This window comes from Carcharodon carcharias, chromosome 16 (genome assembly GCF_017639515.1).
Source record: "Carcharodon carcharias isolate sCarCar2 chromosome 16, sCarCar2.pri, whole genome shotgun sequence".
Taxonomy (NCBI): Eukaryota; Metazoa; Chordata; class Chondrichthyes; order Lamniformes; family Lamnidae; genus Carcharodon; species Carcharodon carcharias.
The window spans coordinates 5462314-5489062 of record NC_054482.1 but is presented as its reverse complement, the minus strand read 5'-3'; the positions used below and the strand labels follow the sequence as shown (position 1 = coordinate 5489062).

General features: G+C 40.4%; 1 protein-coding gene across 2 annotated transcripts in view; it reads left to right on the top strand.

Annotated features, from left to right (window-relative positions):
* Window positions 1-26749, top strand: part of dennd1b (DENN/MADD domain containing 1B) — a 277534-nt gene that overhangs the window by 82410 nt on the left and 168375 nt on the right. For both annotated transcript variants that reach the window (XM_041208107.1, XM_041208108.1), the window contains exon 3: window positions 8601-8644. In XM_041208107.1, the coding sequence (XP_041064041.1) occupies window positions 8601-8644 (44 nt within the window). The remainder of the gene's footprint in view (window positions 1-8600; window positions 8645-26749) is intronic.

Genomic DNA, 26749 nt, shown 5'->3' with positions numbered 1-26749 from the left:
ATTTAGCAATTCAGGACTGGGCATCCATGAGACACTGTGGGCCATCAGCAGCAGCAGAATTGTACTTGAACACAATCTGTAACCTCAAGGCCCAGCATACCCCCCACCCTAACATTACCATCAACCCTGGTTCAATGAAGAGTGCAGGAGGACATGCCAGGAACAGCACCAGGCATACCTAAAAATGAGGTGTCAACCTGGTGAAGCTATAACACAGGACTACTTGTGTGCCAAACAACATAAGCAGCAAGTGGTAGATGGGGCTAAGCGATCTCACAAGCAACGGATCAGATCTAAGCTCTGCACTCCTGCCACATCCAGTCGTGAATGGTGGTAGACAATTAAATAACTCACCGGCGGAGGAGACTCCACAAATATCCCCATCTTCAATGATGGGGGAGCCCAGAACATCAGTGCAAAAGATAAGATTGAAACATTTGCTACAAGCTTCAGCCAGAAGAGCTGAGTGGATGATCCATCTTGGCCTTCTCTGGAGGTCCCCAGCATCACAGATGCCAGTCTTCAGCCAATTCGATTCACTCCACGTGATGTCAAGAGATGGCTGAAGGCATTGGACACTGCAAAGGCTATGGGCCCTGACAATATTCCAGCAATAGTAATGAAGACTTGTGCTCCAGAACTTGCCGCGCCCCTAGTCAAGCTGTTCCAATACAGCTGCAACACTGCCATCTACCCAGCTATGTGGAAAATTGCCCTCGTGGAGAAATCCGCTAATGGGTTCTTTACTACTATCCACCACAAGCCTGCCCTCACTGGTCAATATACGCTTTGAGATTCCTACAGTTCCATGCACTATAAGGTTGGCCTTATCGGCAAACTCATAGGCAGGGCTTAAGTCATTTGCTCACTCTGCAGGCTTGATGCCAAAGTAAGCTACATCAAAGCTATCCTATGGGATAATGGCTACCCCGGTCAGCATATCGGACAAACTCATGAATGGGCCTGTGTCCTCCAATTTCAGACTGGAAAATTGCCCAGTCTACTCAAGTTATGCTAGGGTAACATATCTCAAAACTTTGAACATCAGATGAAGCTAGCTGTTTCACCCTGCCACTACGCAGTGGCAACATGAGTGGTGTTTTCCAATAATGGGATGCTGCTGTCAAGCCAAAAAGACGTTCTGCCTACCACATAAATGAGTAATGTGGTATATGAATTTCAGTGTCGGTGCAATGCCAGGTATGTAGGCAATATGTGCTAACAAATGGCAGATCATATCAATCAGCATTTACCTCCAGGGCAGAGTGCAGATCATACTTAACCAACCCATGCTTAGAAAACTCAGAAACACAATGTATAACGTTAGATGGGCAGCACTTGCTGAACAATTCTGAGTATGCTAAGAATTACGGGAGTAACCGATTTGAGATTATGGGCAGGATCTTCTGGTCGGCTAGCGGGGGCAGGACCCACTCGCTGGTCCGTAAAATGACACGAGATGATGCTGACCTGTCAACAGCCTATTGACGCCATTGAAAAAGTAATTAAGGTCATTAATGAACCTGCCCGTCCAATCTTAAGGCTGGGAACCCTGGTGGGCTTCGGAAAAAGCACGAAACCTCATTCACGGGCCAGATGAGGTTTCATGAGGGTATTTAAATCTTTAAGAAAGGTTTCTTTAATAAGGTTTCAATAAAACTTATGGACATGTCGCAATTCATGTGACAGTGTCACATGAGGAGACATGGCAGGGAAAATTTTTAAACTTGTTTAATTAAAGTTTCAAATTGGTGCTGATTTCCCTGAGGCAGCACTTAGCCTCAGGGAGATCTGTGCGCTCTTTCTCGCTCATGCGCAAAAAGGTGGACTCCCGGCTGAGGGAATCCTTCCCGGCGGCACAAGGAGGACATAGCAATTCCTGGCGGGCCTTAATTGGCCCACCCACGTAAAATGGTGGCGTGCCTGCCTGTACCTGCTCCCACACTCCCCCTGCCCCCAAACGGGGGGATAATTTTTCTCTATCAGTTGGGCTCTTAATGTGCTGGAAGCTACATATATTCATATGCAAAGGACTTATCCTTTGGAGGCCAAAGGAATATGTCCAGACATTGCACTTTTATTGAATAAACAAAAGAATGGGGACAGTAGCTCACTGGGGCGTTCACCGTGATGTCATGATCCCGGCTGATGTTAATACCAGACAAGTCAAATCCCAGAATGAAACCTGGCTTGATAGGTCCGAACTTTGTTTCTTTTCAGAAACAGTGGAGGAAAGTTATTGAACAAATTCACAGGAGTCTGCTGAAGAACTTTTAATATAAAGAATAAAACATTTATTAAAGAAGAAAAAATGAAATATATTACATTGGACAAAATATTGGAATGATCTGAATACAAACACCAGAAATGATTCAAATAGTCATTATCCCTTCACCCCCGCTATATCTTAACAGATGCATACAAATTTGGAAAGATAAAACAATTTACCATATCTGTCTTATACTCTAATATTCAGGGTAAGTATGTGTTGTATGTGAACCAACAAGTCAACTGTGGTCAGACACACCATACTACAAAGTAAATGACAGATGTGACCAAAGCAGATTCTATGGATTTCTCAACAACTCACCCAGATGCTTGTCTCACCGTGAGCCAACCAGCCTGGCTGAAACTCTGTCTTTCTCATGATTGTTCTGATCTCCACATTTGAAGCACTCACCTTGGAATTCTTTCCAAGCGTCACTCCCTTCAAAAGCTTCAAAAAGAATCCACCTCCAAGGATTCAATCTCTCCTTCCGAGATTCCTTCCCCCTGGATCGCCAAGTACACTCGAGCTTCACCTTCCAAGCACACTTTCAGTTCTTTGGCCTTGCCATGCAGAATACCACTGCTCCAAAAATGTAGCTTTGCCCTGATGGCCTGCAGCATGGAGTTACCAACCTTCGGCTGCCCTCTTGGATTTTCTGGGCTCCTCTCAAGCCCATTTTGTTTCAAGCCTACTCCCTGTAGCTTTCTCTCTAACTTGCTCTGCTCCTTTCTCTCAATTTTGTTTAACAAGATACACCTGTCCCCTTCCCATGTCCTGCTCCCTGGGGCACCTTCTGTTCAATGGCATTCATCTTCAGGTCACCTGACCTTCAGTTTCACGCTGTTGCACTTCTTTTTCTTCTCTGCATGTGTGCAGGGCTGGTTTCCAGCTGAAGAATGTAAAAATGGACCAACTGCGCCAGTGCAGCCCTTTCCCGGCTGGTGCAAACGGAGAAGTCCCGAGGCCAGCTGGGAACTGTAGATCCTGAATGCCGAACTCTCGATCTAAACTCAAGGTAAGTATGGAGTTTGCTACAATGGCACCATCTCGATCAATTGGAGCTGACTTGCCAACCAACTCATACCCATTGTCTCATGCATTGTAAATTATTGTTGCCTTTAAAATTTGGCATTCTTGCATCTGTCCGGACGAGTGCAAGACGAAAAGCTTTGACTACATCTCTCTTCTTGAGCAGTACTCAAATTCTGTACTACCAAGTGACTAATTTCTGTAACATTTCCTTATTACAAAAGGCTATCATCCCCGATATGTAGCTACAGACTAAGCGCAACACAAAAATTTAAGTTACTTCATTTCAGTCGTAGTGCTCTTTAAATAGTGTTTAAAGTCTTAATTACTGCTGAAAACTCCTCTGACGCTGAAAATCAACTTTCTAAAATATATGGGGCTTTATTCCTTCAGATTTTTATTATTGTTGGAGATTAAAAAAAAACCATTTATTTTCTTTTTCATTGGTTCCCCCCCCCCCCCCCAACTCTCTTTCTCTCTCAATCCAATCTTTCTTTCCCCTCTCTATTTTCCTTCCGCACCTGATTTCATTTTGAATTCACCCACTCTGATTTACACTTCAGGACTCGGGTTGTGCAGCTCATTTCATCTGGTTGAGGAGAGGCACGTCGTTTGCCCTGTTCATACGGGTCCCAGGTGCCTTTTAGAGGGTGTCACGCCATTTGCGTGGCTCACTGACAGCAACATGCTGTGCTAAACCCTATGGGCACGTGCAATACTAATGAATGGCTGCTGCTCACGCCAACTTCTGGCCCGTAGCATTTCTTCTGACTATGAGCAATCCCAAAAGAGATTCTGACCAGTTTATTTTAAAATGTTTTGTTTGTATCTTTTACCTTCACAGTGTCAGCTTGCTGCGTTTGGAAAAAAAAGTGGCCCAAGCTATATGACATAACTATGAAGCTGATCGCAGTAAAACATCATATGACAAATCAGTTGTGCTGCAAGGCATTATCGCTTTGGGGACTCGAGATAATCAATTTATGAACTACAGTCAAGTATCAGTCATCTTAATCTAAAGTGTCAATTTGTTCAGTTAGAAGCACTTCTGTCTCCTGAATAAGAAAGTTGTGGGTTCATGCCACACTCTAGGATTTCAGTGCAAAATCTGGTTGACTCACTAGTGCCATACTGAGGGACTGTTGTATTGCTGGAGGTGCCATATTTCTAATGAGATGCTAAACCATCTGCTTTTCCGCTTGTTCTCCCAGAGTCATTCTGGTATCCTGGGCCATATTCTTCCCTCAAAATAACACAGAACAAATTAAAGAATGCACACGTATTTATGAGCACTTTTCATGTCTTCAGAATGTCCCAAAGTAGTTAATAATGTAAGAATTACAGATGAAGTGGTCATTCATGACATTGATGCTTGTAGATTTCGCAGGGTGCAAAAGCCCGCTTTACTAAGATTGTAAAAACTGGTTTGTCGATATACCAACAGTATTGACTTCACTATAAAATAAGGGTATGTGAAACTCATTGAGAAGTCTGAGAAATGTGGTATAATTCTTTTTTCTTCTGTGATGTTTTATTGCTTTTTAGCTCCAAAATTGGCTTGCCTTCATGGAAAAATAGCAATGTTTTTTTGCTTTTGCTTGTTTTAAAGCAAAACTTATGAAAATTTACACAATTGCTTATGCACACATTGTTAATGTATGTTTTTATACTGTCCTTTGATCATGGACATTCCATACGCAATGGTTGTTTCTTTTACCTTTATGGACTGACATTATGTATAATTGCCCTCACAGATATAATTTCTATTGAGACTGCAAGAGTAACTTATTTCCATTAGTGTTTGAAATCAGGGGTGTTTTACAAGGCATTTAAACTTTACAATTTGGTGCATATTCTGGCACCGCATTTTAACCCATGGGTGTTGAAATAAAACTCTGTGCAATTAACCAGGTCTATTAAACTGTCAACAACAACAATTTTAGCAACTCTAGTTCCTGAGTTAGTAGTGGTCTATGACCAGTGTCAATTTACAATCATTTGTTTGTAATTATACCAGCACCAGTTTTGAAACGTATGGTGAAATCCGCTGGAATTATCCTTTAATTAGGTAAATGATTCGTTTTAACATACTTTCCACAGGTTCTATTGTGAAATATAGCACCAAATAGCATCAATAGTTTAGTTTTTTACATGAATGTGTCCAAAATGGACACTTCATGAGCACTCTGCATTCTGCTGTTCTGAAAGTTCAAAACATGGATATATATTGAATGTAACTATGCTTTGTGGCCACTACAAAAAGTATAATTTATTAATTAATTCACACACAAGTGTAGTTGTATCAAGAACTTTATCTGCCACGTTTGATGACTATATTTGCAGAGCTAGCACCAAACAGATTAAAATTCTTGAAGTAGTCTGGAATTAATGCTTTTGAGTTTCTGGGTATAGAATGCAATCCATTGTTATGAAAGTATAATAATTTTCATAATATTCTGGTTTATTTTACAGTAGATTTATGGGTGAGAATGTATTTGGTTTTGTCTGTGTGATTTAATTATCTTGGAATCAGGTAGACTGCAAGCTTGAAATTATGAAAAGAAGTTAGGTGTAGAAATGCACTTGAAATGCTAATGAGTAAACATGGTTGAGGTTTACTCATTAGGTGTGATGTAAGGTGTGAAGGGAATTTGCATTTTTAGATAAGGGAAGGAGTTGGTTGGATTTCAAAGGGATGTTAGGATGTTTACAACTAGCCAGATAAGCAAGTCTAAGCAGTGTGTTTATTTTTCCCAAAGGTTACTGACAATATTGGCAACATGAAAGATTTTTATATTACAGGAAAGGTAAAGTTCCAAAGACATATGGAACAATGGAATTTACATATTAAAGAGAAAAAAACATACATCAAGGAGAAGGAAAAGCTATGTGGGTGGGGGGGGGGGTTCATGTAAGATCTAACAGAAGTGTGTGAAACAGCCTTCGGGAAGCCTTCAGCCATTTGTGCATTAGTCTGCTGAGTTCAGCAACTAAAGTTGAAGATAAGCTTTTGGGAATTCTACTGTCAAGTGGTAGTGTGGTAACTTGCTGGCTTTTTAAAATTTAAATTTGATTTTGGACTGTTGCCATAAAGAGGGTGTGTAATTGGGACAAATGAGGAGTCAGGTTAATTAGGAATTTTAGGATTTGTTGTAGTGGTAAATAATTGTACTCTTATAAAATATTTTCTTTTGGTAATACATACTTTAATTTTTAAAATCTCTCAGGTCTTAGTGGACTCATTGCTTCTGAATTCAGTGTACACATCTTCTCATAATAAATACATTTTGATGGCATGGCCAAGTTTCACTTGTGGATTTGGTTTGCCAGGCACACATCATCTGCCATGTCTTAACACCCATACATGTGAATGCGATTCCACCAGGACCACTTGGTAGTGCAGTTCACGTTGCTTAAATGCCCTCAGGCTAAGGAGTTTCATTGTTTCTTGACAAGAAATCACCTCCTGGAAGTAAATGGATGAATTGGAAGAAAAATTCAAAAAACATTTGTAGCTGAACTCAGCATTTAGAATACTCTGCGTTTGTAGCTTTCTTGGACTGTTAACTTCATACCTGAGCTGGTGATCAGCGTGCCTGGCTCATCTTAAATTCTAGTAAATTGGCAGGTTAACACTTTCTAGTTGTACTTGGGAGGCTTGACTTCCTGGTCCATTGTTGCTGATGCACATCGGGAGATTAAAGCCAATGCATTTGAATTGGGCTATAGGTGTTTAGAACCTTTTCTGGCAATGTGGCTTGTTATGATGTTTTTCAAAGAATACATCTGTTGCAAATTTGTGAGATTAGAAGTAATGTAAATATAGTGAGACCCCAGCTAATAAGTCATCCATGTAACTAATTTGTTGCACTGCTTTACCACATTTCTTGTAGAATTAGCAGGAAGGTCAATTGATGTTTTTTTTTTCAATGGATCACTGAGAACAGGTTGCTACAGAGGAAGTTATCTTCTCCGGTAACCTGTTTGTATTTTGATGATATAACTTGGCAATAGCATTATGAAGGTTAATTAGTGATTTTCTTGTTTTTGCACTGATAACTTTTGTTAATTATTTGCTGGCTGAATGGAAGAATGTGCTTCCAGCATCATTCAGATCTGCTCATATATTTGGTCAGTACAGTAATACATCTGCATGATTGAGCAGGAGCAGTAACTTTTTCTTAAGTGCTTCCTAGAATTTTTACATCTGTAAATTTGTTGAACGTGTAAACCCGTGAAAAATGCTGGTTTTCTCCTGCAGCATTTCAACATTAATTCTGCTCTGATCTTGCCGTTTATAAGAATCGTTTTCAGTCGTATGCAAATTGTTATATCGAGTGATTTTGCAATAACCATGCATATGTTTGTAGTTTGCACTAATGCAATAAATGTAGTTCCACAAACCACTGACTAAAATAGAATATAGGATATCATAGGGCCCATTGGTTCAAAGCCATGGTATGTGTCTGGCCTCATAAACTAACACCTTTCTTTTCTTCATGGAGCCAAGGATCCACGTAAAAACAAATAAAGTTAAAAGTTGGCTCGAGTGAAATATCACAAACTCATCCGTGGGATACAGGTTGTTCCATATCCAGATGATCCACACAACCAACAACAGTTTTATCACTGGCTAGGTTATGTGTGAATTCATTTGTTAATCCTTGAGAAGTGAAAGTAATAAAATTGGAATATTATGTCCATAAAAGCGGACTTGGCAATGCTTCCTGAATCTTGGCTTATCGTACAGAGGTTGCTGATAATGTCAATTTTCGTTCTCTGATATCATCATGCTGGGAAAATAAAGTTTGTGTGTCAGAGAGAGAGAGAAACACGAAATGAAAAGCCAAAACTTTCTCAGTGAAATCTTTTCATTATGTGCTAATTTGAATTTAGGTAAAGTTGATGGCAAAGCTAGGTAGGTCTTGCTCGGTTCAAAGCATTGCTTCACTCAGTAAGCATGATTTGCTTAAATCCAGCTTTGTAGGTTCATGAGGGTAAAATTAGTGCTTTATTGAATGTTTGTATTTTTGTAATTAAATCAAGTTAGCTTTGAATTTAAGAACAAAGTCTCCATTATTTCAGTAAAATACTTAAGAAACTTGAATAGAAAAAATTTCAATGTACAGATGTTTGTGTGTTGCGAATAGAAATTCAGCAACACTGTGCAGTGACTTTTGGAAGATTGCTTCAGTTCTTGCCTGAGAAGTTGAAACTGGCTGCTGTTTTAATATTAATGTGCTCTGACTGTAATGCTTTATTCCTTCACAGCTGATTAATACTGTCTGTCAATTATTTACAGATCCAGTGGTTGTGTGGAAGTTCCCAAAGGACTTCAGAGACCAGGTTTGAAACATGATTAACTTTTTTTAAAAATTTAATACTCTTTCCTTGGTAGCTGTGATAAGACAGAGATGAATGAAGTCAGTGAGCAGATCTCCCAGACGTAAACCAAAGCAATTGCAGTACAGACACTGCGACAATGGTTTCAAAAACTCAAATATTTTGTTTGATTAATGATAGGTAACTTATTTTAATATTGATTTCAGTACTTTTGTGTTGTTTTTTTTCCTCAGTGCCCTTAATTTCTCTCCAGACATGGGTTGTCTCTGACCAACCTAATTTTAGTTGGTGAGCTATCAAGTGAAATTGTGGTGTTCTTCAGCGTATTATTTTGCCATTCTCAATGGAGAAAACTTCTTCGTCATTCAAAACACAACAAAAAATATCAGGTAGAGCAGCAAAACTTAAATTGCTCATCACTGCTGGGTAGCTCTATTGACTAGTAACAAGGCGAGAGGAACAGGATATTCAGCCTCTCGAGCCTGTTACCCATCTTAGCTTAACAAAAATCCATGCATCTCAGGTTTGAAATTTTCAGTTCATTTAACCTCAGCAGCTTTTTGGGGGAGCAAGTTGCAGATTAACCGCTATCCTTCATGTAAAGTGCTTCTGGACAGCTCCTGAATGGCCTAGATTTAATTTCAAGGTTACAGCTCCTTGCTTAGGTCTCTCCCATCAGAGGAAATAGTTCTTCTCTATCTGACCTCTCAAATCTTTTAGTCATCTTAACCACCTCAATTAGTTCACCCCTATACTCAAGAGAATGCAAGCGTAGTCTGTGCAACCTGTCCTCATAATTCAACCCTTTTAGCTCCTATATATGAATTGTTCCACATCCCCTCCAAGGCCAATATATCTTGGCTGAGTTGTGGTGCCCAGAACTGAAGGCAGTGCTCCAGATGTGATCTAATGAGAGCTCGACACAACTGAAACATAACTTCCACCCATTTGTATTTCAGCTGCCTTGAGGTGAAGGTTAACATTCCACTAGCCTTTTAAATTATTCATTGTACCTGTCCATTAGTAACTTCATGGATTTTGTACGCAGTACATTATAGAGACCAGTGTTACTGGGGTATCGGCTGCACATCATCTGTAAATGTAGGTACTAGTTATTATAGAAAAGTGTATTGTGAGGAGTTTTGTAGCCTCAAAGCAGTTTTTGTATTTGTTGATAAAAAATTAAGGTTTTCATCAAATAACCAACCATCACTTACTGTTCAGACCTGCACACAAAGAATGGTTAGTCTTAGGAAGGGCTGCTGGAACTGATAGTACCATATCCCAGCATGAGCTACTTAGAGATAACAACAGCATTTATATTAATATCCAGCCTTGAAAGTAATAAAATGTCCCAGGATGCTTCACAGGAGCATTAGAAAGCAGAATTAGGCACTGAACCACATAAGACGGTATTAGGACTGATGGCCAAAAGCTTGATCAAACAGGTGTGTTTTAAGCAGCATCTTATAGGAAGAAAGAGAGGCCAAGAGTTGGAGAGGTTGAGGGAGGGAAATCTGGAGTTTAGTGTCAAGCAGTTGAAGGCACAGCCACCAATGATGGAGTACTTAAAATCAGAGATGCTCAAGAAACCAAGATTAGAGGAGCATAGATATCTCACAGGGGTTGTAGGGCTGGAGGAGATTACAGAGATAGGGCAGAGTGAGGCTATGGAGGGATTCAAGATTTTAAAATCAAGATGTTGATTGACCAGGAGCCTGTGTAGGTTGATGAGTATGGAGGTGAGAGGTTAATGGGACTTGCTGCGAATTAAGACTTGCGCAGTAGGGTTTTTTGATGACCTCAAGTTTATGGAGGCTAGAATTTGGGGGACCAGCTAGGAGTGCTTTGGAATAGCTGTGTCGAGAGTTAACCGAGGCATAAATGAGATGGAGCAGTAAGGGAAAAAAATTCAACCAAAAAGAAAAGGCTCACCTCAGCCTCAGTAAATGGAACTTCCATTGTTTGAGCATCAGCATTGAAATAAGATGATTTATCCCCATGGATTCTAATTTAGCCTCCAATTCTCAGTTTATCTTCGCATCACAAATCTCTTCAACCCTTGAGAGCCTTGTATTGTAGGATATCTCAAAACCTGGTTCTTTTAAATTAGCTTTTCATGCTCACACTTTGGTTGCAAAAATTGGCTATTTCAGAAGTTGAATGGATTGTGAAAAAGCACAAACATGGCCACTGCTAGAATATGCACGTTGCTTCCCTGTATACAAGCAGTGAGGAGCTTTCATTGATATAATGCTGAGAATATTCTGAAACAAAACCCATTAAAATTCTTTTCAGAAACTTTTTTATGCATATGTTTGCATACTTACTCTTTTTAAATACAAAAAAGCTGTTAATTGCTGAATTCTGGTTGACTCACACCTGATTCTGCAGGTTCCCATTGCATTATGAGGCATATTCTTTGACCAGTGTCCCAAGCTTAATTCTTTTTATTTCCATGCTAGCATAAACGGGCTTTCACCTGTGCAGACAGTGAAAGAGTTTCCTTATCACATAGCATTGAGGAAGCTCCAGAATGTTTAGGGAAACAAAAGTCAAAGCCGATTTATAGTTATGAGCAAGCTTCTGCTTTAGTTTAAAAAAGATCTTTGCGATCAGAACCAGCAGAGTGAGCTACATTTTGTGCTGCGGGCTATGCTCTGACCACACTTTGGCCCACATCCTCATCATCCTTGTTGTCCCGGAGCTCTACTGGCTTCCTGTGGCCCAGAGAATTGATTTTAAAAAGGAAAGGTGTGCATTCTGACAGCACCTTTCATGGTCTCAATGTCCCAAAGCGCCTTGCCGGCATTTAAGCCCTTTTGAAATGTAGTCACAGTTGTAATGTAGGAAACATGACAACATTGATGGTCTCAACTTCAATCCACATGATGCTCTCATTCCTGATGCTCTCTCCCTCTTTATTTTCTCTTTGGCCGCATGTCCCTGCCTGCACCAGCCCCTATTCAGCTTCCCCCATCTCTCTCTCTCTCTCTCTCTTTCACTGTTGATGACTGTTCTTTGAGCCTCTGAAAATCCCTCTTTCAAGATCTCTATATTATTATCCATTCAAAAGTTGCTTCGAGAACTTTCGCTTTAGCTGTGATTTTGTTCTCCTTGGCTCCATGCCCACATGCTATCCACAGCCCTGTAAACCTCTCCTGTAATGCTTCTGCAATGCACACTGAGCACCATAGAAATGTTACTTGCATCAGAGGTTTGGATGTGGAATTAGATCTATTCTTGATGCAGAATATAAACTAGGCTATAAAATGTATTGTCCAAAGTGTAATTCAATTAAGTGATCCCTTCCCATTTTCTCCTGGTATTTCATGTGCGAAACCTGTTTTACTAAGTGACATTTCAGTAATTTCAGTTATATTCTGTTATAATTTTAAGCACTCTGCTTTTCCAACAATGTAACCTTGCATTTCTGTACTGTGCTTAACATTGAAAACATCCCAAGATGCTTTCAAGGGGAGGAGAAAAACTAGACAAGGGTCTGACTGCTAAGCCATGTAGCTAGAGACTGGGGACATGGCCAGAAGCTTACAAAAAAAGATTTTTTTGGCAAGTTTTCAAATATGAAGTAGACTGAACCACAGAATGTTTTTGGGATAGTTTTTTAGAACAGCACATCCTGGAGCCACCCAGAGAGCAGATAGCAGGCTATACAAGACCTGGTATTGAGCAACGAGATAGGATTAATTGATAACCTCCAAGTGAAGGCACCCCTAGGTAGCAGCGATCATGATATGATTGAATTTTACATTCATTTTGAGGGAGACACGAGTGCGTCCAAGACTCACACTTTAAACTTAACTAACGGCAATTATGAGGACATGAAAGCAGAACTAGCTAAAGTGAACTGGCAAATGAGGTTAAGGGCTACGTCAATAGAAGTTCAGTAGCAGACGTTTAAAGGGATATTTCAGAATACACAGTATATATACATTCCAATAAGAAAGAAAAATTCCAAGGGAGAGCCCACCATCCATAATTAACTAAAAAAGTTAAAGACAGTATCAAAGTCAGGAGATTGGAAAGAATATAAAGAACAGCAAAGATGACAAAAAGATTAATAAGGGGAGGAAAAATTAGAGAATGAGAGAAAGCTAGGTAGTAATATAAAGATGGATAGTAAGAGTTTCTACAGATATTTAAATAAGAAAGTGTTAACAAAGTGAGCGTTAGTCCTGTAGAGAGTGCATCTGGGGAATTGATAATGCAAATAGGGAGATGGTGGACGAATTGCCTTTATCATTCCTTATCTCAACCCAAACCACTTCTACATCCTGGTTTCCTGAACTTGGGTCATCCCTCTCTAATATGCTAATAGCATCATTAGTTAACAGAACCACCCCTCCACCTTTCCCTAACTTCCTGTTCTTCCTAAATATCAAGTACCCTTCAATATTCAGATCCCAATCTATGTCATCCTGTAGTCATGTCTTTGTAATGGCTATCAGATCATACTTATTTATTTCTATTTGCGCTATCAGCTTATCTGTTTTGTTTTGAATGCCATGTGCGTTTTGATGCAGAGCCTTTAGTTTTGTCCTTTTACTATTTTTGTAGTGTTTAGCCTTATCTGCTGATTTGCTCTTAGACTTGTACTCTCTGTTCCTTCCTGTCACAGTCTGTTTACCTGTCTCTCTTCACTTGCCTCTACTCTTTGATTTACCACACCTTCCCAAATTTGATCTCTTACCCCTACTATTCAGTTTAAAACCCTCTCTACTTCCCAGCGCAGTTCAGGTGTATACCATCCCCTCAGTACAGATCCCATTTTCCCCAATACTGGTGCCAGTGCCCCAAAAAGTGGAACCCACTTCCCCCACATCCATCATGCATTCATTTCTCTAACCTTATTTGTCCTATGACAATTTACACATCGCTCAGGCAGTAATCTAGATATTATTACCTTTGAGGTTCTGCTTCTTAATTTGGTACCTAGCTCGTCATACAGACTATGCAGAGCCTCCTTCCTCATCCTGCCAATGTCATTGGTACCTACATGGACCACAATCACTGGATCCCCCTCACTGCAACTTCCTCTCCAGCCCTGAGCAGATACCCCCAATCCTGGCACTGGGCAGGCAACACAGCCACCTGGACTCTTGCTCTTTGTTACAGAGAACAGTGTCAATCCCCCTTGCTATACTATCCCTTACTACCACTACATTCCTTTTTGCTCCCCCCACTTGGATGGCTTCCTGTACCATGGTCAGTTTATTCATCCATCCTACAGCCCCCACTCTCATCCAAACAAGCTGAGAGAATCTCAAACCTATTGGACAATTGCAGAGGCTCACACTCCTGTACTTCTGCCCTCTGGGTCCCCTTACCTGCGTCACTCGCAGTCACACCCTCCTGTCCCTGGCTACTGACCAAATCAGAAGACCCTATCCTAAGCAGTGTGACTGACTCCGGATATAAAGCATCCCGGTAACCTTCCCCCTCCCTGATGTGTTGCAGAGTCTGAGTCTCAACGACTCTGAGCCAAAGCTCCTCAAGCCGTAAACCCTTCCTGCAGCCTCATTTATGATCGGATGTTGGACAGATGATTTGACATTACTGTGGGTAAGAGCCAAGGGAAGCAGCTGTGAGGTAGAGCTGTTTTCAGGATGCAGAAGGGAGATAGCCCATACTTGCAGACAGTGTCACTAAGGGGCAGCATGAAGTTGAGGATATGGAGTGGGCTGAGGATTGATCCTTGGACTACTAAGGACATGGCCCTGTTGAAGCAAGATAAGATGCATTGGCTTCCTTTAGAGCGTTAGGAGTGAGACCTTGGCGACTGAACTGGATAGAGTTGTAGATGTGATCAAACAGAATGGTGTGGTCAGCCGTATACAAACACTGAAGAAGTGGAGAGCAGGAAGTAAAAAGAGTTATAGTCAGACAGGGTGCTATTTACACCTTCAGCCAGAACAGTCTTGGTGCTGCGAGGTGGGCAGAAATTGGATTGCTGAGATTTGAACAAGGATTGTTGGGAGAGCTGAGTACAGAACTTGGTAGCACCCCTCCTCCCCCACCACATCGCTCCCCTTCCTGTCCCTCTGGCTCTGCTGTCCCTCCACAGCCGCCTGCTTCCTCACCCTCTGTGGCCCTCCTCCACCTCCTCCAGGGCTGCCCTCCTCCTCCCCTCTTCCTCATGTAAATTTAGAAATGTAATTTATAAATGAAAGCCCCAAATATTTAAATGCCTCACATGATCCCACATTTGTAAACAGCAGAATGTAAAATGTTGAGGTATTAATTTTTTTTAACAAACATGCAGCAGTTATATATACAGTTTGAGATTTAGCTTGGCAGTGGTTGGTATACATTCCAAACTTCCCACCAATATCGTTGAGCGTACAACCTCAGGAATTGTAACTGAATTACAACTGTTTATAATCCAGAAAAGAGTTTGTTTTAACACTACTCATTTCTGAGGTGAGGGGATCCAAAATGTTTGATTCTCTCCTGGAATCTAAACAGAGTCTATATATATATGCAGTCTGGATTCTATGCTTTTGAATCCTTTGCCAGGTTTGGTCTTGTGCCTGCATGAACTAATCTGCCTCATCCTTGGACACATTTTCTGTCAGCCTCATTGATACATTTTCTCTGCACTTGCATGTTAAATGATAATTGAAACATTTAGTTACTATTTCACGCTAAGGCCTCAATCAGTGGCCTTTTTTTTTAAACCTTTTTTTAAATTGTCTCTTTTATTTCTTCTCATTTTAGGGTGCAGGTGTGTTGCCCTTGAAAGCCCTCAATACCTTGCTCAGAGCTAATGGCAAGCTGATTAGGGGTGCATTCCATTCTTCTAAGCATTCGTTAAAGGTTGACTAAAACTGCATTTGTATGATTGCCCTGTGGTGAATTTGTACTTGGCTGGGCTGCACCATTACCAGCGAGTATCAGCTGGGCCACCAGGTGAAAACAAGCTCGCTGCCGCTTCTCTGTCTTATCAAGTTTGAAGAGTGTTTCTTTATTGGTGAAGCATGGAGCATCATTTGAGATATCGTCAATTCAAGCCTGTGATTTGGTTTGTCTGTTTGGGGCTTGGTGGGGGAGGTTTAACTGGAGGAAGGTGGAAAAACAGCTAAATAAATAAATGAAGGCATTCCTTGGATGAGCTTACACTTTTGGAGGATTTGTGTACAGATGTACAGATGGCTTGGCCTCTGGCTCAACAGCTTAAAAGACCTATTCAGTTTGCTCATGATTAGGATTATTTTTTTAATGTTTTTGTTGGGCTACTGCGGTAGTTGAAGAATTCTAAGTTAGCTAGCATATGGCAGCAACAACCCTCTGTACTGCTGGCTCTTTTGTTTATCTCGTTATTGTTGCAGTGCTTAATAACAGTTGTAGGCCATAGTTTGGGGCAAAGGGGTTAGTTCACCCTAGGGAGGTGAAGGAGCAGCAGAATTGTGGATTATGGAAATATGAATTGATTGAATAAGAATTGCTGCTGCTGTAGAATGGGACTCAAAGGAAGACAGACTGGGAGCTGGCAGCAACACTGGAATATGATGTGAAAATGACTGGTATAATACTGTGAAGTCTTGGACATTCACAGCTGCTGTCATTGGGAGCAAAAGCATATATTTAGCTCATCAGAAAAAAAAGGCTTAAAGGGACAAATAGAGTAGACAGATGGAAGTGAATCTATTCCCTTTAGTCTTTTTTGCAGCTACTATAGTATGTACATGTTTGATTTTTTTTTTGCTGTGCTGGTTCAGATGTTCCTTGTACTTCTGATACCTTAATTATTAAAACCTAATCTAACTTTTACAAGTGTAGAATTCGACATTGTAAATAATTTTGTTTTCCTGAACAACGTCTGTAATCGGACATCTGTGCCTCTGTGTTCCAACAAATTTTAATTCAATTCGAGAGTTTTGTTTGTGTCTTTTGTGACGTTGATGGAGGTATGTTCAGTCCATAATATAGTTTGCACATTAATGAACAGTTTAGTCGATTGATTCTGCATCAAGCTTTTCAATTCATGTGGACATCCAAATGTAATTCTGAAGTGCTAGCCAGTTTCACTAAATGAAGTGAGTCTAACTGCTAGCTAGCATTGCAACAGCCTTCATGTGCCGAGCTACTGATACTGCTTTTGGGCCGAGTTACATATCGGAGAGCAAAAAACAAATAGAAGCAAAAAATTATGGGTGGGACTGATAAACTCTCCTTAATACACAAGTCTTTAGGATTGATTTCATTGTTATTAGGCATCCTTTCAATGCCTTCTCACTTATACTAATGAAAAATAAATGATTAGACGTTTGCTGTAAGTAATTCTGTCTTCAAGCAGCTGCTTTTCAAATTGGCACTGCATATTTAACCGATGAGACTTTCCTCCCAGTTTTTGATGTTTTCTTTGCAGCCCTTGCCCTTTATTTTCTGCAGACAGGTTGCATTTAGTGGGCACCTACTTGGCATTTCACCAAAGTATAATGGATGATGCTGATGACAGGCAGGGACAGGTCCACCAGTCCATTCCGCTTGCCCCACACAAGTGCAATGCCTTGGGCATTACAATATAAATACTTCCCATCCCATCTGAATGTTATGTAATCGCCTGGTAAAGGTGAAAAAAAGAGAAATATTCCTGGCCAATTAGGAGGAAACTAAATCTGTAAAGTTCCTCCCTGACCACTTTAGCCGATGGAAACTCTTCCGGGAGACCAGCCTAACCCTAATTCATGCTATCGAGTACTTACCTTTTATATGAGGTGATCTTTGCTCCTGCCAGAAATGAGTCGGCTTTCATTTGAAGGAACTTAGTGGATTGGTGTTCACCACATGAGCCAGCAGCCTGCCCCACTTGTCCCCTCATCTCCCAACATCAGCTTAGTTCTGGCCTTTCATAAATTGACCCTATGATCCCCGGTCCTTTCTAGCTAAAACTGGGCATTAATCTTGTGGCCCTCCGCTGCATACTTTCCAAAACCTCAATATCACTCACTATGTGAAGGGGCCAAAACTGACCCCACATTCTAACTGGGGCCTAACCAAGGCCATGTACAAAAACAAAATGGTAGGATAATTTTCTAGAAAATGGAGGATATCAGTATGCCCCAATTTCCTAAATCTCTCCAGCTGTCACTTCCCTGCATAGGCCATGTCTGCAGCTATGCACCAGAACGTTCAGGTCTTTCGTTTTCCACCAACTATAATACTTGGAAGCGTACAATTATATTTAGCATTTGCTCTGCCCTCAAGCATAATACTGTACTTTCATAAGTTAAACAATTTATTATTATTTTATTATTTTTTAAACAGTTACCAGTCAGAGGCCCAATCCCTCGGCACATTTTAGATCTGTCTGGAGTAGTTGATCATCATTTACAGCCCTGACGCTCTCATATATCTTAGTCTAATTTGCAAATTTGTAGATTGTTGCCTGAACAATTAGATCTAAATCCTTAATTAAAAATAATAAATAGCAACGGCCTTAACATTTGGACACTACCAGTGACCAGTCTCCAAGTAGATACAGTTCTCAGTTTGGCTCCATAACCAGAAGCTTAGATTTTGTAGGGAAGTCTCTTATGTGGTATCTTCCCCTCTCCCCTCTACCCACCCCAGGAATGTGAGTGTTTTATTCTTTGATCCGAGCTGAGATGGCTGGACCCAGCAGTTTAATAAAACCTGGACTTTGCTGTTGTTTCGTGCTAAATAGGGTATTACACAGTATCTTGCGTAAGGGTGCAGAAAGCATGGAAGAAATCGAGATGATATAGTTCATGAAGCCTGATACTTCTACAGATCATTCATAATCTTTCTTAGATTCTACCCTGATGACTTAATTCCCTCAGAAAGTTTTGTGTAAGTACTCCCTAATTCCTAAAGGTGACCTAGAATATCTATCCATCCTTGTTATGGCCCAGCGGATGGTAAATACTGAGCTGCTCAAATCCCAGACATAACCTTGAAACAACGGCCACAACTGTTTTGCAATTTGTATTTTTATTTCAAGATGCATGCCTTAAATTTAGTAGTAATAAGACCAGCAAGTCTTAGAGGTTTTTTACAAAACTAAATTAGACATATATTAATAGGAGAAAAGATTTTAAGCATATAAGTAGGTCTACAAATTACAACTATAATAACTCCTAAATCCCCTAATTAATCTAGCCCCCAGTTACACCTCCATTAAGGCAACCGTAAAGCAAGATAGATTCCAACAGACTGAGGCAAAGCACACAATACCCTGGACAGGGATATTCACAATGAGTTTTCTTAGTGTTGTTTCCTGTAGACAGCAGCTTGATGCATAGAAGCTTGAGGCTTTTCACACATTTTAGAGCTTAGCATGCCTTCTGCTTACACATAACCTCAGCTCCGTTAAACATGTTTCTCCCTTTTTCATGTAAATCCCATTGTTTCATTATGTATTTGCAGCTTTACTTTTTCCATAATATAAACCTTCCATAGTGCTCATATTATCAGTAATCTTTGGGAAAATAAACACATTGTTTGGCTTACCCTCTGTTAGCTAGGTGTAACACGTTACCATCCCTTTGAAATTCATGAATCTGGTTTATCTAAAAATGCCAATGTTCTTCACATCTCACATTCTAAACCTTCAGCCATGTTTATGCATTTAGCATTTCAAAACTAGCTTCTCTTTTGGTAGCTCAAAAGCTCCAGACTAGCTGTCTGCAGTTCAATTAAAACCCCCACACACACAACCTCACACAGAGAAACTAATCCAAACCTCATTATTAACCTACCTGTACAATAAATCGCAATAATAATGTGAAAATTATTATATTTTCATGACAGTCCCCACATATTCAGCTGAAACTAATTGCTCCCGATAGACATCTAGTTGCGCTTTGACCTCAGCCGTTGGCACACATCATGGAATATTTGATCAACTCTGTCTTTAAGCCATTTCCTAAACAGATACTTTTTCAGCTTTTTATTGGAAGGAACTAATAAACCCAAAACCTCTCTGAGATTTTGGACCTGGAATACCCACTGAAGTATGAGTTAACTTTGCTCCAGTGTTTTGGGGTATGTTTTCAGATGTCTCAGATTATAGCTTACTGGCATCTGTTCAAGATTTTTCTGTCTTTAAAGAAAAACTGTCAGCATGAGATGAATGAGAGCTCTTGCCAGTTGTACCACCTGTAGTATCTAACCAGCCACCATTGCATGCTTGTAAATTGCTTGGAAGCTGTTGCTGGATTCTCAGTGGACTTTAATTCACAGTATGCACCATTAGACACTGTGAGAGATGAAAATTGCTGTAATCATAAGTAACGTTAGTGCATGCTAATAAAACTGTTACTTTCTGTTGAGTTGGTTAGGAATTATTAATATCCCACAAGGAATTCACAGCATTAAAGAATGTTTAGTTACAACTGCTTTGCAGATGCTAAGGCTTCTGTATGTTTGCAGCAGTGTTTGAACAGTACAGTATACACTATTACAGTAACTGGAAGAAAATTCTATCAAGTGGGTTGCCTTAAATTTTCAACGTTATTTAGCATAAGTAAATTGGAGTTGGCAGAAGTTTCATACGTCAAACATCCACATGCTTTAAGGGAAAGGAAATTCTGGGGAAGTCCATTTTTGTTCCCTTAGAAATAATTGTCTTATTGGATATTTCTTCAGCCATTTTTCATTCAGTTGTTTTGCTGCTAAGGCAGTGATTCAATTATGTGGAGTACCCTTCACATCCCAGAAAGATTGCATTGCAAGCAACATGTGGAGCAACTGAGCAAAGCATCCATGGGAATTCTGAGTGCAGGCTGAGAAATTTGCATTTTTGTCCTGGCTGGACTGCTCTAGAATAGCCTATAGGACATGTAGGAAACATATGTTGGAAACTATGTCATTCTGGAATACGTCCAGTAAAGGCCAGTGGGACGGGCCAGATGGATCACAATGGTCTCTTCCAGTCCTGTACACACATACCTTAGTGATGCAGTCTAGCCATGAGGAAGACCTGACTGAAGGGCTTCTATGTATGGAAGGGAATATCCTCTTTAAAACCTTTGAAGAAATATCTAAGGGTGTTACTTTCTTTTGCAAGAAGGAAAGCACTTTGAACATCAAGTACTACTCTCAAAGCTTTAAGGAAAGATGAAGGATTGACAAACCAGAGAATTAGTCAATTCAGCATCCATTATAGAGTTACTGAGGCTGGCTATTGAGGATGGTGGAGATTAATGAACTACTTGAGCTTAGAATTATAATATTCCATTACTTATGAACCACTGAGCACAGCAAAGTTCACTTCTTTGTTGTACCAAATCTAAAACAGAATTATAAAGTGCTAATGTAGTTTCGCTAGCATTGGTGAAACACCTAAAACCCTCCACTTTTACAGAAACATTGCAATGAGGGTCATGTTTTGTGATGTTAAGATGTATGAGGGAGTTTTAAAGGTAGAGAGTCGTGATGGGTTGTAGTTGTTTTCAAATTACCTTTGCCTGCGTGTGTTTGTACTCTTGTGGCCTTATATGATGTAAAGCCTCCACTCTGAAGATTGGAGGCTTTTTCTTTATACACAGAATTGGGCAATTGTACAGTGATCGGTATGTTTAGGCTCATCATGTGGTATCATAACAAAGTAGGTCTTAATTCTCACCCTGAGCCTTTTATCTAAGGAGAATTTGTCAATCTGCTCAGATTTGTTGCTTGGCTCTCTTTAGCTCTGTAAATATAGTGAGGAATATGGGAGTTTTGAGAGTTATTTCCCTATAAGAGGGCCCAATGTCCATGGACTGAGTAAGTGCTTGATTGAGTACATCTGTGCTGTTAAATTCTGGTAGGCAAGATGCCTCCTGGGAAGGTAAAAGACTGTGGCAAAAACCTTAAGAAGAAGCCATGACTTTGATAGCAGACCAAGTTAAATATTTATGGTTTTTGTTAGAAATACCACAGAGATGAGATGATAATCACAACAAAAGGGATTTTTCCTCAGCAATATTTACCACATAAATACTGGTGGGGATGAGCACAATTGAAATGTATTGAAAAGTGGCAAATTCTTTTTCAAATGTTTAATACCCCAGTGTTAATTTATCTTTACAGAATCTGCAGCGGTTTTTATTGGGTATGCTTACATGATTTATAGCTTTTATTTCATTCTGATGCTTCAGTGCAATAAAAAAAATTACCTCTTCATCCTTGCATGTAGCACATCAATTCTCTGTCTGGTACAGAAATGATAAGGGAATGTTTGTGTGCTGCGTGTAATGAAATAATGAACCTATTAATACGGATTTTATTTACTATATCACTAAATGTAGCACCGAGGAAATCTTGTCCCAGTACCTTGCCTCACTCATGCTTTCAGCAACGTCTTGTTTCTGAGGCTCTTCGTTTATAAGCCATGCTGCAGCATACATATGGTTAGAGTTTAACAAAAAAATTCATCCTCTTTAAACCCTATTATTTATTTAAAATTGAGCCTCCCAAAAATAGTTTCAGGCTTGTCTATGTTGTGTAAAAATTTCTTGAAGTTAAGTCAGAATTGCAGTACCCAAGAAATTGAACGTTCCATGTGTAATATTTTTGAATCAAGAATTTCTCATTTGTAGTAATTTGCAAATTACACATTTCATCGATGTAAAACAAGCTCCATAAGGAAACATTTGATTCTTTTTCTTTCATTTTCTGAATGTTACTGCCACGAGCAAGATTGCTATTTATTGCCCATACTTCATGGCACTTGAGAAGATGAAGTTTAGCCATCTTAGTGAACCGCTGCAGTCTGTGTGGTAAAGAGGTTCTCACAATACTGTTAGGTGGGGAATTCCCGAATTTTGACCGAGCAATAATGGAAGGGTTGCATCGCCAAAACAGGACGATTTGAGACTCGGAGGAGAACTTGAATGTGATGGTGTTCCAATCCATCTGCTACCCATGTCCTGCTAGGTGGTGGAGATTGTGACTTTGGGAGGTGCTACAGAAAAAAACTTTGGGTTGCTGCAGTACATCCTAGATAATGCATACTGCAGCCACAGTGCTGGTGCAGGACGGATGTTTAGACTCATTGCTGAGGTGTCAATGAAGTGGACTATGTTGTCCTGGAAGATGCAGATGCACCCATTCAGGCAAGTGGCGTGTATTCCATCAACCTCCTGGCTTGTGCATTGCACATGATGCGTAAGAGTTGGTGAGTCAGGACAGAATACCCAGCTTCTGAATTGCTGTAGTAGCCACTGCAACCAGCGAAGCTGGGATTATTCGTCTTACAATGGATAAGGTGAAGGGGAGATTTAATAGAGGCATTGATGAGGGATTTTGATAGGGTAAGGAGGGAGAAACTGTTATCATTTACAGATGAATTAATGATCAGTGGGTACAATTATGATAATTGGCAAAGGAATCAGGAGAGACAGAATGTTTTAAAAAGCAAAATTACAATCAGAAAGGATGGTGAAAGCAAATTTAGTAGTAACTTTTGAAAGGAAATTGGATATAGATTTGAAGAAAGATTTTCCAGATTATGGGGAAAGATCAGGGAACATAGGAAGGGGAGGCAGTGGCGTAGTGCTATTGTCACTAGGTTGGTAATCCAGAGGCCCAGGGTAATGCTCTGGGGACCACAGCAGATGGTGGAATTTGAATTCAATAAAAATCTGGAAGTAAAAATTTCAAACATGAAACCATTGTCGACTGTTGTAAAAACCCATCTGGTTCACTAATTTCCTTTTAAGGAAGGAAATCTGCCCTCCTTACCTGGCCTACATGACGCCAACCCCACAGCAATGTGATTGACTGTTAAATGCCCGCAAGCGCAACTAAGAATGGGCAATAATGCTGGCCTAGCTAGCGACACCCACATCCCAAGAACAAATAAATAAATAAATAAAAAGGAAATAGGAGCAGTAGGCTCCACCATTCAACTAGTTCATGGATAATCTTCTTTCTCTATTTTCCAGCACTATCTTTAACATCAAGAAATCTGCCTTGAATATACTAAATGACTCTACCCCACGGGCTCTGGGGTAGAGAATTCCAAAGATTCACCACCGTTAGAGTGAAGAAATTCCTCCTCATCTCAGTCCTAAATGACCTAAATCTTATTCTGAGACTGTGTCCCTTGGTTTTAGACCACCTCCCAGCCAGGGGAAGCATCCTTCCTGTATCTTCGCTGTTGAGCCCTGTAGGAATTTTGTATGCTTCAAGTAGATCACCTCTCATCCTTCGAAACTCTGGAGAATACAGGCCCATATACGAAGTAGATCTAACTGAATACATCTTTCAAAGAACTGGCAAACATGGAATGCCCCCTCAATTTGTGTAAGATTCAATGATTCTTTGATTTATGTGCAGGCTCCAGATGAGGTTTTGGTCAATGATGATCCCCACAATGGTGCTGATGGAGGAATTGACATTGATAAGGCATTGAGTATCATGAGAAAGTGGTTCAGAGACTTCCTTACTGAAGATAGTTTTGCCTGGCACTTGTGTAATGTGAATGTTGCTTGCTACTGATCAGGCCATGCTTGGATGCTGTCTAGGTTTTGCTGCGTGTTGAGCATGGATTGCTTCATTATCTAAGGAATTGTGACCGAAGTTGAACACTGTGCAGTCATCAGCGAACAGTCCCACTTCTGATCTTATGTTGGGGGAAAGGCCATTGATGATGCTGCTAAAGATAGTTGAGCCTAGGACCCTGCCCCATGATGCTGCGGCAGAGTTGTCCTGAGGCAGAGATGTTAGCCTTCAGCAACCACAATCATCTTTCATTTTGCTGTGTGCGATCCCAGCCAATGGAGTGTTTACCCTTGGTGGTCTTGGCATTATAAGGTCCCCTTGGGTCCCATACTCAGTCACATGACGTCTTGTCAAAAGCAGTCCCTTTTGCCTCATCCCTGAATTCATGTTTGTCCACATTTGCGCTATGGCTGTATTGAGGTCTGGAGCCCATTGGTTTGGCAGTACTCAAGTTGAACATCACGTGAGCAGGTTATTAATGAGTTGCACCACTTGATCGTGCTGTTGGTGACTTCTTCTATCTCTTCTTTGAGAATTGGAAATAGGCTGACAGTATGTTAGTTGGCCTGGTTTAATTTGTCTTGCTTTTTGAGATGACTTTCTGAAATTGTGTATTCAGAATGAGCTTTTATTCGTTCTAATATAAAACATTTGTAAACAGAACATGCATTTAACTTTTGCCAGTGAGATACTTTTTAATTTCAGTAATGGAACATATGATAGTTTAAATTGGAACATATAGACCATAACAGACTCTGGTCAATTCAGCCTGTCCTACAGAATTGTGATACCCTGTGCATCACAATATGTAACCTTGCTGCTGCAGCCAAAAGCAGGCAACTTTCTGGGAGAGATGAAAAAACAGATTAAATGGCAATTTGGGGGAAAGATCCTGGGAATTTCCTTTCTGACCTAATCAGCTGATCAAAACTTGTCCAGAAAATCATTTTGACCTTGAGTTTCTGGAAGTATCGTCCTTTTGTAAGAGATGATGTCCACCCCAACCCGATTTGGATCCAGCACCCACTTGACTGAATTGAGTGAGCTAGCATCCACTTCATGAGTCAGCAGCCTGTGACAGAGATCCACAGTTCTCTGCAAAAAGAATCACCTCCTGACACCTAACCTTGATCTCGCCTTACTCAACCTAAAATTGTGAGCACTGGTTCTTCCTAACCTACTTTATTGGAACAAATTGTCAACAGGAACACAATCTATTCCTTTCATTATCTTATAAACCTTGATCAAATCACCCCAGGTCAATGCTTCCCTAAAGTATAGAGCCCCACTTTATTAACCTGTCTTGGTAAATCAGCTGCTTTTTCCAGGGAATTAGACCAGTGACCCTCCTTTGAATCTTTTTCAAACCCTCGGTTTCATCCACCATGAGAGGAGACCAAATTTGGATGCGGTATTCCAAGTGAGGCCTGACCAAAGTCTTGTACAGACACAAAATAGGATGCCATGTATTATTCTCAATTGACCTACGAATGCACCCAGCACCCCTTGTGACTTCATGACATTGCTAATGCACCTTTTGGAGAGATTTTATGAATGTTGAAGGTTATATGAATGTTGAGCAATCACTCTGCCCTCATACATGACACTGTGCTAATACAAGTTAAATATCATTCGCTAGATGAGCCCAATAACTAAAGCAGATGAGCATCACCTTACAGTCCTAACACTCACAAAGATGAGGGCCATGATTAGCAGATCTATACCAGAGTATTAATAAAAATAGTACAGAGCATCGATCACAAACTGACCCCTGCAGGAGGCTGTTGGTGACAGGTCTCCAAAAAGATCCAGATGCAAATCTGTAACTATGTTTTGCTTACCTCCTGCCAGCCGGTCCTCCCTATAGCCCAGTATATTATTACTAATGCCAAAGGTTTCAGTCTCACGGTGAAGTTTTTTCATGCAGTAACTGATCAAAACCTTTCTTGAAATCTAATTAGAGAATGTCTACTGAGCTTTCAACATCCACCAACTCATCACCTCACAGTATTTTTCTCCAGTTCAGAGGGCTGTTTTTCTCCCCTAGTCAGCGTGGCTGAAAAAAAGCACCACTACTGAGACAATAGAAAGTGTATCATCGGCATGGGAAAACACGTGGTTTTATCTTCTCTTTCATGGTTCTGAAAACTGCAAGACAGTTACTATTTATAGTGAAATGAATTTGCTGAACTGCTCTAAAATAAACAGTTCAAGTTGATAACACTTCCACTTATCATTCAAACACTACACCCAGGAGATTGACTTCAGCTGTTCACTGTAAAGATGCAACTTTTCATGCAGGAATTAAAACGTTCTACAGAAAAACCTTAATGTTCAACCTTAAGGAATGCATCACCCGTGCAAAGTATTCCTTCAGACTGTAACAATCAATCAACCAAGAGATGGGAAGTATTGTAAGTTTGGCTTTTCAGCACACAATGTTCTTTGGTTCGTCGCTGCAGTCTCTATTCCCCTATTTCTTGTCCTGTTGATTACCTCATGATTTCCTTCCAGAATGGGACACTCATCTTGGATTGTTGGGATTTGGGGGTGGGGGTGTGTGGGGGGGATGGAGGAGGGTGCAAGTGGTGGTGGCTGTGGAACTTGTACACCACACAGTTCCCAGCAGGTAAACAG